Source organism: Gobio gobio, assembly GCF_949357685.1.
Source record: "Gobio gobio genome assembly, chromosome: 14".
NCBI classification, from domain to species: domain Eukaryota; kingdom Metazoa; phylum Chordata; class Actinopteri; order Cypriniformes; family Gobionidae; genus Gobio; species Gobio gobio.
Genome location: NC_137107.1, coordinates 30,078,707 through 30,094,542, shown reverse-complemented (window position 1 = coordinate 30,094,542; position 15,836 = coordinate 30,078,707). Strand labels below are relative to the sequence as shown.

Here is a 15,836-nt window from a genome sequence, read left to right as displayed (position 1 = left end):
AGCTCACAGTCTTAGTAGTTTTCTTATTGAAAGAGTTTCTTATCTGTCTATATAGCCTAATTTAGTCAACAAAGCCATGAAGCTATTTTGTCTTATATGTAAAGTTACAGTGAAATTTGGTCAATAAATAAATAAAAGCACTTATTTCGAATTATTGAAGCCAAAAATACAGCGATTGAGAGAGGTCTTGAAGACTAAATTGAATTTCTGTATTTCACACCACTATAGGCCTAATTGAAAAAGTATAATGCCAAAAATGCAATCTAGTTGCATGATAATTATTAGAGTTTATACTTTTTAATAAACTTTCTGCAAATAATGTTTTGCTGCACAAAATATGATTTCTTTAACATTTTACGATCTTTGATAGTAACGACTTCTAATAAGTAATAACAGTAATGACTTCTTCCTAGTAAATCACTTTTCCATTTAATAAAGAGTTCAAATAAGATATGACGTATGGTATAGTAAGAATTTCTCCATGAGAAAAAAAAGTGTGAATGGCTCTATTATTATTTTTGGGCTCTACTATTATTTTCTATCGGCCTATTATTAAAACACCAGTAAAATACCATTTAAAAACATCAAATCGGATTCATATCACACCTGTTTTAGCCAATCTGCATTGTTTGGTACGTTTGGTAAATTAAATTATACATTTTTATTTTTTAAATTAATTAAATTATTATTTTACATGTTATTTATCCATTCGAGTCAGACAGCTAGAGGTGCAGACACAACCATAGGTTGAATACGTGGATTTCACATTGGACCGCTCCAGACACGTCGACACGCCCGCCATCTTGTAACGGTCAACGTGTCGTCATTCACAGTAAAATCAATGGTGCCCCAACATTGCGCAGCTTCTGGTTGTGAAACCGCCGAGATTTCAATTCCTGAAGAAATAGGATGACCTTTCACAGGTGAGATTGAGGATGTGTTAGTTTGTGGTTTGTATATGTATTAGTCAATATTACACTTTTTATACTATTGCAACTTTTTAATATTGTGTTAGCTGACGCCTTCATCTTGTTGTATTGTGATAGTTTGACAAAATCATCTGCTGAAGTCTATTGCAATATAAATATTCATAAATGAATCGAACTACGGTTGCAGAGAAGCAGACGCAATCAACTCAGATGGATCGGCTTTGCTCCGACCGTTCCAATATGGCGAATTTATGTTTAAATATCTATCGGAGGTCTCTATGTATATATATTTCTATGGACACAACAGTCTGCCCAGGTCCGGTTCTCGCGATGTTCCTCGAGGTTTCCGGTGTTGTGAATGTGTCTGGTAAAGATGGCGGTCAGCATCCGAGGCCGTCCTATCCGAAGTATACGGATGCGAGGTGAGATTAAACTGACTCTGCTCGGCCGCTTGACAGATGCTTTAGGATAATTGGATGCAGTCTTCTTCAGCTACTCTTGCCCCAAGCGTCCTTTTCTCAATGTCTTATTTTGTCTTACATAAACAGGTCGGAATGACAGTGGGGAGGAAAATGTACCGCTCGATCTCACAAGAGGTAAGTGAAATTAACCTAATGAACTGCCCACCTAGGCAGCATTTTTGGGCATCATAGGTTTGTTTAGAATGTCAGCTTCGCGCGTCCCAAACCCGCCTATGATTCCCAAAACGCGTGCGGCACTAGGTTTTGAGACACAGCCTTAAACTAAGACAACAGCCATCACACACATCTATATACTATCTATGCTTTTAAAGTATAAAATACTTAATACAGAGAATAACAGATGGTGTTAGAGGTTTCTAATGTTTGTATTATTATGTACAGGTTGCATGATATCATATGTGATATGTCTCTTATTCATGTCCAGCATTGCAGGTCTGTAGGGTCCAAAGGGTGTAGATAGCAAAACACAGCGTGCTGCAGAAAGCATGCAAAACTCACTTTTATATTATGTCATTTATTTTTTTTAAATAAAAAACAATACGTAAGCTGTTGTAGGATTTATTGCAATAATTCTGCTGAATTAATTATATTTTTTTCTGAATAGACTTAACAGTTTGTTTACTTAACATTTTAGTTAACATAAACTAAAGTAATCCCGCACACTATGGATATTTGCAGGAGATATCAAACACTTTTTATTAGCAACGTTTCCGTCTCATGACCTTCATCAGGCAACTCAGGTATATGCCTGATGATGAAGGTCATGAGACAGAAATGTTGCTAATAAAAAGTTTTTGATATCTCCTGCAAATATCGATAGTGTGTGGGGATGTCCTTTAACTTTTGAGATTTTTGTATTTTTTTTTATCCTCTTTCCTACGCACCTATCTATTACCAACAGGTGTGCGATGGTAATTGTCAATTAGTTAACATGAACTAACAATGGTTGGGAACGCTTCTAAATAATGTTTTACTCCAAGTTAATGTTAATTTATAAGTATAATATTACTACTAAGTTAATGTTAATTTCAATGTATTAATGAATTATTAAAAAATCTAAAGTTGTATCTGTTTATATAATTTAATGGACATGAGATAATGTGCACTAAAAACAATAAAGTGTTGTATTTTTTATTATTAATATTAAATAAGAGTAAATAAATACTATATCAAATGTATTGCTGTTAGTTATTGCATAACTTTTGTTAACTAAAGGGACCTTGTTGTAAACACCACTTCCTTTTGAATGCATTAATTCTGCTGAATTAATTCAGAAATAATTTGGCTTTGTTGTTGTTTTTGATTTATGTATCTAGTGCCATAGAAAAGTGTGATCAGCAAAGAGATTCACCTAACAAGTCAATTGAGCTGTCAGACATCCCTGTGAATGACACTTTATAGTTCATTCTGCTTCTGGTTTCTCGCCGTACAGCTCAACAGACAAATCAAAATCTTAATTGTAAATGTCAGCTCAGTGTGTAGTGTACATATAGCTATTGTTTTTTATTTATTTATTGTGGTGCACACAATATCATAGTTTTTATTTAGTAATACGATTGTTATGGGTCTGTTTTATACAGTATGCCTCTTTCCAAGCACCTAACACCTTTGGGTTCAAATTTGAAAGGGCAAAATTAAACATTATTATGGTAATGGTATTAATAGTTTGTATTGTGAAGAGTATTACTAAATATACCAAACTAACTTTGGTATTGCTTGGGATTTTAGTGTTTTTATTTTGTAGGGAAAAGTAGCTCATTAGCTGTTGCTGGCTCATGATTGTGTGCTGTCTTTGCTGATAGGTTTACCCTGAGGCTGTTTTCCCATTTGGCCTTACTGTCTGTTGGTTTCCATCATCAAGTCCTGCTGACATACACTACAGTTGAAAAGATGTTCTTGAATGTAGTCTCTTATGCTCTCTATGGCTGCATTTGTTTGATCAAAAATACAGTAAAAACAGTGAAATAACTGTTTTAAAATAAGTGTTTTCTTGTTTTTCAGTAGCCTTTACTCCAGTCTTCCTCCTTCACCAATTATTCTAATATGCTGATTTGGTGTTCAAGAAACATTTTTTTATATTATCAGTGTTGAAAGCAGTTTCAGTGCTGACTTTGATGAATATAAAGTCCAAAATTCAAAACAGAGTTTATATTTATTTGAAATAGAAATAATTAGTAACATTATAAATGTCTGTACAATGCATCCTTATATGCCTGATTTAAAAGGCAGTGTACCTGTATTTCGACAAGACCCGGGGCCTGTACCATGAAGGTAGTTGAACAAACTCAGGGTTACAGGATTGGTTTTGAGTTGACAAAACCAAACCGATGCAATCAAGCTTTATTGGTACCATGACGCAGCTCATCAACTTTCTCTGTCAACTCAGGCTTTGATCCTGAGTTTAGGATTTTAGCTGTGACATCAGTACTGAACAGCCAATCACATGCTGTGGATCAGTGAAACTGACATCTACTTCTCGCGAGAGAAGCAGCGAAATTGATTTATCTCTTCTGCAGAATATTACATGATTGAAAATATTAAGAATTTAAACAAATGTAAACAGGAAGAAGAAAAGAGCTGTCTATGAAAGCTGTCAACTTTAAGAAAAATCTTACTTAGTCAGTACAAGTAAAAGTTATGAAGTTAGTTTAGTTGATATATAGAGAGAATTGAACATTTAAACTCGCATGTAGTCATTTTTATAGCTTTATTTATTGATTTTAAAGCTTATTTGTATGACCTTTATATAGGCTATTTATATTAATTTTAACTATGTGCCTATTAATGATTGATTAACTAAAATGATACATGTGTAAGTGATTAAGGGTATAATAATTACTTAAATGATATCTAAGTCATTCAAAATTATTATTATAATAAATAAGCATTGTTAAAAGCCAGACACTTTAGTCTTTTAAAACCATTTGCCATGTAGTGACCTTTAATTTGGAGTAGAAACAGAGGGAGTGGCTTAATTGCATCAGAGGTGTGTCACTTTGCTCGCAGCTGATTGGTCTATTTTCAGTTTGAGATCTCTTATCCAGAACATAACCTGCCCTGGAGCAGGTTAGCCATGGAGAGTAAGTTACTATGGAGATGAACACTGCTAAAAGCCAAACCACTTTAATGGTACCTAAAACCCAGGATTGGCACAAACTAAGCTTAAACATATCTGGCTAGCCAGCTAAACCGGCTTCATGGTATAGGCCCCTGATTGTCACTGTTTTTGGCAACAGGGAGCCTCTCTGTGGTTGGTTATTTTGTTTTGTTTCGGTACAGATGACTGAACATGTATCCTGTGTGACTGCTGTCGGAAATAAGTCATGAAAAGTCCTGTTATTAGTGTCTGTATTTTATGTAAGATTGTTTTACACAATAAAAAGGAATAATCTTCGATTTATTATACTACTTAACAAATATGAGAGAAAATCAGCCACTTTCCCTTTTTTTGGCTTAGTTTGGATTTTGGTGGAAAATAAATATTGAGAGTGAAATATTTGAATTGCCTTGCCCTGAATGGTGGTCACTCGTCAGTGTTCTTTTTAGATATTCTTGTGACAAATTTATCAAAACCTGTTATTATATCAGCTTCATAGTTTGTTCTATCCACACTAGAACTGGTTTATTGCAGTTTGGTGGACATTTCAGTGGCTCTTGATGCATGCTACAAGACTTCCTTACAAAACTGAGCAAAGGGTTTTATTTATGAGAAGCTGTTAATTTATTATATGACAGGAACTCTCAATATGTTTAGCAAACACACTATGACCTATTGTATCGTGCTAGTTTCTAATGTTACTATACTGTGTTTGATTCCATCCCAGAAAGCAATTCTCTGCTTCCTGTGTTTGTAGCACACCAATAGAGGAAATGGTGCGGATAACTTTGATCTTGCTGTTCTAGGCCGGGGCGTAATGTCTCCGTGTTCCCATCTCTGTATCCCTGATGTGGCTCACATCTCTTCTGTCATCTTTTTATTCCAGACCCGTCTGAGAACATGCGAGAGATCCTCCAGAATGTGGCCAAACAACAGGGAGTCTCGAACATGCGCAAACTCGGCCACCTGAACAACTTCGTCAAGGTTTGTCATCTCAAAAGTGGAATAGTTTTTTTTTAACAGAAGTTTGCAGTTTTTATTGTGTATTATTTATTCATATTCTCTTCATGACAAATTCCGGAGGAGAGTGGGACTAAATATCCTCCACAACTGCAAACTGGCATTCAGATCTTTTCCATTTAGTTAGTAATGCCCAACTTTTTATGATCCAATCAATTGCCGAAGGATGAAATCCAGTCCTGCCCTACTTTTTTTTTTCTTCTCTCTCACTGCAGAAGCCGTTTCACAATAGGGAAGAGAAGACTATTGCAACTTTTGTTTCATGCTGACTTTAACTCCCTAAATCCCAACTTATCAAAAAGTTTTCTCACTCTGATACTGAAGGACATGTTTTATAAGGATATGAAAACTATATACTGTATGACTGGTTTTTAGGTTGTCTGAATGATTAGTTCACTATCATTAAAGGGATAGTTCACACAAAAATGAAAATTCTGTCATCCTCACGCTCATGTCGTTCCAAGCATGTATGACTTTCTTCTTTGGAACATAAAGAAGATATTTTGAAGAATGTTGGTGACTTAATTGTTTCGGTTCCCATTGACTTCCATAGACACACAATGGAAGTCAATTGTATCAACATTCTTTTACATTCTTTTGTGTTCAACAGTAGAAAGAAATGCATACAGCTTTGGAACAGCATAAGTGTGAGTAAACTAAAATTGTAATTTTTGGGTGAACTATCTCTTTAAATTGATATATATATATATATATATATATATATATAGCCTGACGTCGTCATACTCAATTCTACTCAGAATTTGAGTCTGATACTGCTCGGTTGGGCTGTGATTATGGGGCGTGTTTCAACCGAACCAGGAAAGACCTCAATTGGATAGACCTACAACCAATCAGAGTAACGGAGCGACTCATAACGTTAGTTGTCAAATGTCAACAGAACTCAACTGCACTGTGTTGCCATGTCCGCGGGTTGAAGCGACCCCAATTATGTGATATACAGACCCAGGAATGCGATTTCTAGCTGCCAGCCCTGCCAAAATAACACTTATTTTACCCCCCAAATGCCTTTTTTTCCCGGAGAACCCCCCCTGGAACGCTATTGGGCTTGTTTTTGGCTAGTTTTGAGGAACGTTAGCAATTGGGTGGGTTTTGTTGTAAAAACTTGGCAACCCTGTCTGCACGCACGCTGGAATAAGTTACGTTAGAAGAAAAAGATGAGTGTAAACGATCTTTGCCGGTGTTGTAAAAAAAGAATTTAAGGATGCACAGAGTACTTACCAACACGATCATCATTTCTGAGAGAAATAGTAAAGGTGAATGCATATATGAACAAGTTCTCCGTTTAGGATTAGAACAAATTCAACCCAAGCGCCTTTGATGACGTGGATGATTACGTTACTGTTTATCATCTGTCCATCATCGTCTAAAGCCCGCCCTGACAATTTCATTGGTCCGAACAGTTTCTGTTCGGGCATAATTACTCCTCTACGGATCAAGTCCAGACCGAACTGCCCGAGTAAAAATGTTGTGGGCGGGGCTAAGTTCGGCTGGCATCCAGGCTAATATATATATATATGTATATGTATATATGTATATATGTATATGTACATGTATATGTATATGTATATGTGTGTATATATGTATATATATATATATATATATTAGTAATTGACCTCTAATTAACTAGTCGGTTATTGGGAAAAACAGTCTATCCCTAATGCATAGCAGCCTGTTCAATCTGGTACATCTGTTTAGTATTACAACACAGGAGTCCCGTATGTGAATACTTACTGGTGTTTGGTGAAATGGAGTAAACAGAGTACTTTATGGCTTCTGTAAGTCGACGCCTGAGGGCTTTCCTGCCCCACGCTTACAGGATCTGGCCTAAAATAAAAGGATCTGAGCAGACCTGAGCAATTACCCAAATCTCAGATGCTTTCAAAGCCTCAAACTACTGAAGTTCTGTATCTGCATCTTTTCCTGATCTTGCAAGTTGATCTTTTTGTTGTAATATTCTGATTCCTGGCAGCTGCCACAAAACCAGTACAAGACTGAAGGTGTGAGGCCGAGGACCTGTGCATGTTTCGTGGCTTGCGACCAGCTTTGCTTGCCAGTCTAACAACGGGCTTAAGCAGAAACAGTAACACTTTAGATGGCTCCGTGGCATTGCTATTAGTATTACATGTCACTTTATGTGGTTTTTACGTTCCCATGGCTGTAGAATCTATTATTTTGTTTCTGTGACCTGTCAGAGTTGGCAAACACTGTCTCTCCCCCCATATGATAACCTTTATTGGAAATCTTTGTTCATATTCACTGATTCAGCTCATAAATTATCTTTATGTTGTCAGCATTGTCATATTTTAGCAGGCGTTTATGAGCTCCTTCAGTCTGACAGGTTTTATCAAGTCAACCGTACTATCAGTTGTATAAATCACCTGAGGATGAAAAAATCTACCCTCCAAATCTTTGAGCATGAGCTTGTTTTTGCTCTGTGTGAAATACCCTGCAGTGTTCCAGCAATAATTTGAATACTTATTTAAGTACAAGTAGAGTCATCAATGTCTCTATTGGTTGCCAAGCAAAATAAATAAGTGCTTGTTTATGTCTCCAATACAGCTGCTCTGCAATATCGGGCATTCCGAGGAAAAGTTTGGCTTTACCTTTGAAGAAATTATCATATGGTGAGTCATAGAGATAAAAAAAAAAATGCATTACAATTAAAGTTTTTAGCTTGGTTCAAAGGTGTTGTGTTCATATATTCTGAGTGGGTTGTTTTTTTCCAGTTATTTTATTTAAATTATAATAAATAAAAAAACAAAATAAATACCGTTCAAAAGTTTGGGGTCAATAACATTTTCTTTGAAAGAAATTAATACTTTTATTCAGAAAAGATGCAATAAATTGATCAAAAGTGACACTAAAGATATTTATAATTTTACAAAAGATTTCTATTTGAACTTTTTAAAAAAAAAAAGTGCATCACAGTTTCCACAAAAATATTGAACTGTTTTTAACATTGATAAGAAAAGTTTCCTGAGCAGCAAGTCAGCAATCAGCATCAATATATTATACTTTAATAAAGATGAGCATGAGACTTAATCTGAACCCCCAACCCACCCCCATCAAGCCTGTTTATTTTCTTAATAAACATTCCTGTGCATGATTAATCAGGGAATGCTATATTTGTAATGTTTCGTTTAAATGAAATGACTGTGCATCTCTGAAATTACCCCTGTGAGTCACCAAGCCTGCCTGAGCAGAGTTGTATTAAATATATAAAACATTATTTCTCAGTGGATGTTATGTTTTACTCTGAAATATGTGACATTACTCCAGGTTTAATGTGATTTTAATGCAGTTTCAATGTTGTCTTTTTCTGTTTGACAGCCTCAGGTTGGCTCTGCTCAATGAGGCAAAGGAGGTGCGGGCAGCTGGCTTGCGTTCTCTTCGCTACCTCATCAGAGACAGTAATATCCTTCAGAAAGTACTGCGTCTCCAGGTGGATTACTTGATTGCCAGGTCTGTATGAGATGTTTTAATAGCACTGTTCACAGGCCAGTCATTTGATCAGTTTATTTTAAGTCTGAGCTAGGGATTGTAGGATAAGGGCTAACTGTTTCCATCAAAAACAAGACTTGATGATAATATAGGGTGAGTTGTGGATCATCTCTTGTTAGTATCTCATTCTGTGTGTGTGTGTGTGTGTGAAAGAGAAGGAGTCTTCGTGTGAACAGCTAGTCAAATCCGGTTAAGGTCATTTTGAAGCGTTGTTACTTTAAGGGTGTGCTGTTTCCTCTGTATCCCGCTGTAGGTGTTTTACTTAGCCTTTAGGTTTGTCTCTCTCGCTCTGTCCTGTCTGAACATCCAGCAAGTCAGATCTTGAGAAGAAAAAAGATGTGATAAGGGTTTGAGATGCATTTCACCGTTAAATGGTTGGCATTATGTTGACTAGTGTGACCTTTTAACCTGCAGGTGCATTGACATCCAACAGAGTAATGAGGTGGAACGCACACAAGCTCTCAGATTGGTGAGAAAGGTGAGATCTGAACACTTCATTCCATAACAAAAAAAGGAAAGCTGCCCCCCTTTCTTTTTTAAAATTTATTCTGAATTGATATTTGATTTGCAATCTGAATTTGAATCTGAATTTAACCTATTTGAATCAAAACCTTCTGAATAAGAATAGTGTGTTATGTTCCATTCTATATTATGTTCTCACCATTTACACTGACCTATTTGTTTAACAATGTTCAGTGTGTTGTTTTTGACATGGAAGTGTTTTACAATGATTTTCCAGATGATCACTGTGAACGCCCTACTCTTCCCAAGCTCAGTCGCAAACTCCCTCATTGCCGTGGGCAATGATGGACCGCAGGAGCGGGACCGTATGGTTCGTGCCTGCATCGCCATTATCTGTGAACTTGGTGGGTTTGCACACTGATTAGAGAACGTTCTTTAACGTATCAATCTGTGAACGCAGATGTTGATTTCATGAATGTCCGTGTTCGTGCATACAGCACTGGAGAACCCTGAGATTGTGGCCAAGAGGGGTGGTCTCAGCACCATCCTGAAGAATGTAATCGACTGTCAGCTCAGTCGAATCAATGAGGCTCTGATCACCACCATCCTGCACTTGCTCAATCACCCACATACACGGCAATACGTTCGCTCTGATGTGGAGCTAGAGGTATGAAACTGTCTTCAACAATGAACCCATCAGAAATGTTATTTTATTTAATATATAATTGTTTTCATTACTGTTAATTTATTATTAAATGGATAGTTCACCCAAAAATGAAAATTCTGTCTTTAATTACTCGCCCTTATGTTGTTCCCAACCCGTAAGACCTTCGTTCATCTCCGGAACACAAATGAAGACATTTTTGATGAAATCCGAGAGCTCTCTGATCTCTCCATAGACCGCAATTTCATGAACACTTTCAAGGCCCAAAGTAGTAAAGACATCGTTTAAATAGTCCATGTGACTCCAGTGGTTCAACCTTAATTTTATGAAGCAACGAGAACACTTTTTGTGCGCAAAAACAAACAAAAATTACAACTTTAATCGACAATTTCTTCACATTATTCTTCACTTAATATTATTACTGTTTTATTTTCTTATTTCTTTATCTTTACAGTTAATATGATTATATGACATTTTATTTTTTTCTAAACTTTGTTTAAAAAACATTTTAAAGGTGTTCATTTAAGCTTGCTTGCTTCTTTTTTTTTAAGCAAATCCTGGCACCTTACACAGACTTTCACTACAGACACAATCCAGACACAGCAGAGGGTCAACTAAAGTGAGTGTGCTGTATTAAGGTCCTTCATAGTAGAGTTTCCGATTGGAGAAGCAAGCATGCAACTTTTACTGGCTGCATGTATATATGTGTGGTATTTCTCTCTACAGAGAAGACAGGGAGGCTCGATTTCTGGCCAGTAAGATGTCAATTGTTGCTTCGCTTCGCTCTTGGTCAGGTAAACAGATCTCAATATCTTTCATAGAATATGTCAAACATACAATTAGTTATTGCCAGGGCCCCATTTTTCACATTGTCTATACTGCCATGAACTGTATGAACTAACATTCAAGGAAGGGCTCTGTGAGGCTTTCTCTGGAATTATCATGTGCCCAGTTTTCAATGAATACTTTATTAATATTGATTGTGTAACAATGCATATCTTAGAATGACGCATCAAAAAAGATTACCTAAGAAGCCGTGCATGAATATTGTAATACATCACGCATCTGTTAAATGGAATTTTCTCATGAGTGCAACTAATTTCAGTAGGAGTTTGTTTATTGCTGCTTAGATGGAACCTGTTGTTTTGTACCTCCAGGCATCATTAATCTCTGCAAGTCAGGCAACTCTGGAATCCAGTCTCTCATTGGTCTGCTGTGTATACCAAATATGGAAGTGAGGGTATGACAAAGGATATAATTATAAAGCTTGCAGTACACATAGCATTCAAAACAAACGACAAGTTCCGTTTATTTCAAAAGCTACAACACTAAGTATGGTGCACAATTTTTTTTTAAATATACAGTGAGGAAAATAAGTATTTGAACACCCTGCTATTTTGCAAGTTCTCCCACTTAGAAATCATGGAGGGGTCTGACATTGTCATCGTAGGTGCATGTCCACTGTGAGAGACATAATCAAAAAAAAATTCCAGAAATCACAATGTATGATTTTTTAACTATTGATCTGTATGATGCAGCTGCAAATAAGTATTTGAACACCTGTCTATCAGCTAGAATTCTGACCCTCAAAGACCTGTTAGTCTGCCTTTAAAATGTCCACCTCCACTCCATTTATTATCCTAAATTAGATGCACCTGTTTGAGGTCGTTAGCTGCATAAAGACACCTGTCCACCCCATACAAACAGTAAGAATCCAACTACTAACATGGCCAAGACCAAAGCGCTGTCCAAAGACACTAGAGACAAAATTGTACACCTCCACAAGGCTGGAAAGGGCTACGGGGAAATTGCCAAGCAGCTTGGTGAAAAAAGGTCCACTGTTGGAGCAATCATTAGAAAATGGAAAAAGCTAAACATGACTGTCAATCTCCCTCGGACTGGGGCTCCATGCAAGATCTCACCTCGTGGGGTCTCAATGATCCTAAGAAAGGTGAGAAATCAGCCCAGAACTACACGGGAGGAGCTGGTCAATGAACTGAAAAGAGCTGGGACCACCGTTTCCAAGGTTACTGTTGGTAATACACTAAGACGTCATGGTTTGAAATCATGCATGGCACGGAAGGTTCCCCTGCTTAAACCAGCACATGTCCAGGCCCGTCTTAAGTTTGCCAATGCCCATTTGGATGATCCAGAGGAGCCATGGGAGAAAGTCATGTGGTCAGATGAGACCAAAATAGAACTTTTTGGTCATAATTCCACTAAACGTGTTTGGAGGAAGAAGAGTGATGAGTACCATCCCAAGAACACCATCCCTACTGTGAAGCATGGGGGTGGTAGCATCATGCTTTGGGGGTGTTTTTCTGGACATGGGACAGGGCGACTGCACTGTATTAAGGAGAGGATGACCGGGGCCATGTATTGCGAGATTTCTGGGAACAACCTCCTTCCCTCAGTTAGAGCATTGAAGATGGGTTGAGGCTGGGTCTTCCAACATGACAATGACCCAAAGCACACAGCCAGGATAACCAAGGAGTGGCTCTGTAAGAAGCATATCAAGGTTCTGGCGTGGCCTAGTCAGTCTCCAGACCTAAACCCAATAGAGAATCTTTGGAGGGAGCTCAAACTCTTTTTTTCTCAGCAACAGGCCAGAAACCTGACTGATCTAGAGAAGATCTGTGTGGAGGAGTGGGCCAAAATCCCTCCTGCAGTGTGTGCAAACCTGGTGAAAAACTACAGGAAACGTTTGACCTCTGTAATTGCAAAAAAAAGGCTACTGTACCAAATATTAACATTGATTTTCTCAGGTGTTCAAATACTTATTTGCAGCTGTACCATACAAATAAATAGTTAAAATCATACATTGTGATTTCTGGATTTTTGTTTTTAGATTATGTCTCTCACAGTGGACATGCACCTATGATGACAATTTCAGACCCCTCCATGATTTCTAAATGGGGGAGATCTTGCAAAATAGCAGGGTGTTCAAATGCTTATTTTCCTCACTGTATTTGCGCATGTAAAGAACACTGTTGGTAGACAAACTTTGCTGAAACTTAATACTTACACAAAGGCTTATTTAGTTTTCTGAGAATTGAATGCATACAAAAGAATGAGATTAAAAAATAAGATTTTCATATGATTAATCATAATTAAATATTTTGATGTCCTATATTTTATAATACACAGCCCAGCTGTTTGGATTTAAATATGCAAATGATTTTTATGTTTCTAGCATGTTATATGTCTGGCAACAGTTCTTCTAAATCTTAATGAAAAGCTACATATTCCAGGATGACAATGTCAATATTCATCAGGCTCAAAATGTGAAAGAATGGTTGGGAGGGAGCATGAAGGATCATTTTCACATTAATTGACACCTCTGAATCCAGACTTTAAATTCATTGAAAGTCTTTGGGATGTGCTGGAGGAGACATTACAGAGTGCTGGACTCTTGCATTGTCAGTACAAGATATTGTCCAAAAATGTATGCACCTCTTGGTGGAAATAATATAACATTTATTTCCATCAAGAGGTGCATCAATTTTTGGTATATCCTGCAATCCTGGAATATAGCCCCGTTTCCACCGAAATTACCCGGAATAATTTTTACCAGGAACTTTTTTTACAGGAACATTTTTCCCCCAGACCTGCTACTATCTGCGTTTCCACTTCGCTCTAAAGAACCGTTAAGATCAGGCAAATTAGTCCGGTGACGTGTGACTGCGTGCGACTGAGATTCAAGCAGCGCTGCTTTTGCTGGTTATGTATTGGTTTACTAAAGAGGTAATTAACAAAACTGCGGAAAAGAGACGAGCACTGATACTAAAGCGTATTCTGAAAGCTCGTAAAGCTAGATTTAAAATAAGACAACGTATGTTATCAGCTATTACGGACATTGACTGTGAGATGGCTCAGACGAAAGCGCGCTATCAGACAGAAAAAGCAAGACTGATATTTGCTGAACGCAGAACGATCCTCGCAAAAGACTTTTAAAAATGCCTGTTGAAATTAAAATGCTGCGTGAGCTCAACCAATCAGCATGTTCAGCGCCCAAGTCCCACCCCCGAAAGTTCCTGAACTTTGAAAAAGTACTACCTCGCAAGCAGGGACTTTCGGAGGGGGAGATTTTTACCCGGAACTTCATTTAGACCCTGGTTCCTGTGGTCGAAACACACAGAGTACCACCCTCTGTCATCATTTACTCACCATCAAGTTAAACCTGTATGAGTTTCTTTGTTCTGCTGAACACAAAAGAAGATATTTTGAAGAATGTTTGTAACCAAGCAGATACAGCAACCATTGACTACCATAGTAGGGAAAAAAATACTATGGTAGTCAATGGTTGCTCTCTCTGCTTTGTTACAAACATTCTTCTAAATATCTTCTTTTCTGTTCAGCAGAACAAAGAAACTCATACAGGTTTGGAACAACTTGAGGGTGAGTAAATGAAGACAGAATTTTAATTTTTGGGTGAACTATCCCTTTAACCCACCCTCAAACCTACCCATACTACCAAACCTCTCCCTAACCTTACCCGTATCCCATCTCAATAGCAGCAATAGTGTTTTGCAATAAAACATCAACACAATAACTACATTGTACACATTTTTAATGTAAGTACATAGTAGTTAAAGCTGCAGTCCATAACTTTTTTTTTGGTTAAAAATTATCAAAAATAAATTAAGCAAGTACACAACAAGCCAGTATTCAAAACTATCTCCTTACCTTAGCCCGATTCACATCGGTAAGCTTGTAATAATGTGGTATGGTGGATTTCCGCAGGAAATTCAAGCATGTCTTTGCGTCATTACGTCACATCTGTATACATAAAGAAAGAGTCCGGTACTCCGGCTAGTAGTAGTAACGCACGTGAGGAGCATGTTCTTCAGCGGATCATTTATAGCCTTTTCTCACAGCAGCTGGAGTAATTAAATGTATTATTTTGATGGCGGATTGTAATCCAGAAAGGTCCAAACGACAATCATCAGTGACAACTGGAGATTCACCCGTAGTCAAAGGCAAAAGAATAAGACTGTACAAAAATTGAAATCTACAGGTAGCGCTAATAAACACTAAATAAACGTAGTCACGCAATGCTAATGCTGTTAACATTAACAATTTGAGAACAAAGTATAACAATTATAATAATTTGCACGGTTTGATGTTATATGAGCGATCGTTATATTTAATCACCGTTGGTAGCGCGATTTATTGGAATGTTTTGTTCCCAAAAGTGACAGAGATGTTATTTACTTGTTCAGATGACATTTAGGTTATACTCCAAGACGTAGTATCTGTGATTCTGAAGTACATTATCCACACCAGTGCGGTGACTGACAGCAAGCCGCACATACTCCTCAAAACATTAGATTCATCAGTGCTGAGGAGCCGCACCGATGCACAACTCATGTACAGATTAGGGCTGTCAATACATTAAAATGTTTAATCGCGATTAGTCAAACCTTTGTTGCACCCATGTATATTATTAAACACATTCATTTTGTCATAATTTGCTATAGACAAAGTAAACAATCAGATTGAAGGGTGATTCCCACAAAACTGTATCTTCTGCCAGCTTCAAGGGTCATTGGAGGCTCGAAAAGGACACAAAATAATCGAGAGCGCGTACATACACTGTTTGTTTGTGCATCAATATAACAGACTCTCACGCGTTTACTGCACGACACCAACATTGCACT

At 37.3% G+C, this 15,836-nt stretch overlaps 1 protein-coding gene across 4 annotated transcripts in view; it reads left to right on the top strand.

The window, feature by feature from the left end:
- Positions 1-1,268: 1,268 nt before the first annotated feature.
- rictorb (RPTOR independent companion of MTOR, complex 2b) overlaps positions 1,269-15,836 on the top strand; it is a 35,423-nt gene continuing 20,855 nt past the window's right edge. For 2 of the 4 annotated variants that reach the window (XM_079835851.1, XM_079835854.1), the window contains exons 1-11: positions 1,269-1,351; positions 1,478-1,525; positions 5,395-5,492; positions 8,109-8,173; positions 8,880-9,011; positions 9,465-9,528; positions 9,790-9,916; positions 10,010-10,179; positions 10,728-10,795; positions 10,903-10,970; positions 11,334-11,416. In XM_079835851.1, coding sequence (XP_079691977.1) covers positions 1,288-1,351; positions 1,478-1,525; positions 5,395-5,492; positions 8,109-8,173; positions 8,880-9,011; positions 9,465-9,528; positions 9,790-9,916; positions 10,010-10,179; positions 10,728-10,795; positions 10,903-10,970; positions 11,334-11,416 — 987 coding nt within the window. In that variant the 5' untranslated portion in view covers positions 1,269-1,287. The remainder of the gene's footprint in view (positions 1,352-1,477; positions 1,526-5,394; positions 5,493-8,108; positions 8,174-8,879; positions 9,012-9,464; positions 9,529-9,789; positions 9,917-10,009; positions 10,180-10,727; positions 10,796-10,902; positions 10,971-11,333; positions 11,417-15,836) is intronic. The other 2 variants (XM_079835852.1, XM_079835853.1) reach the window with 2 other exon arrangements.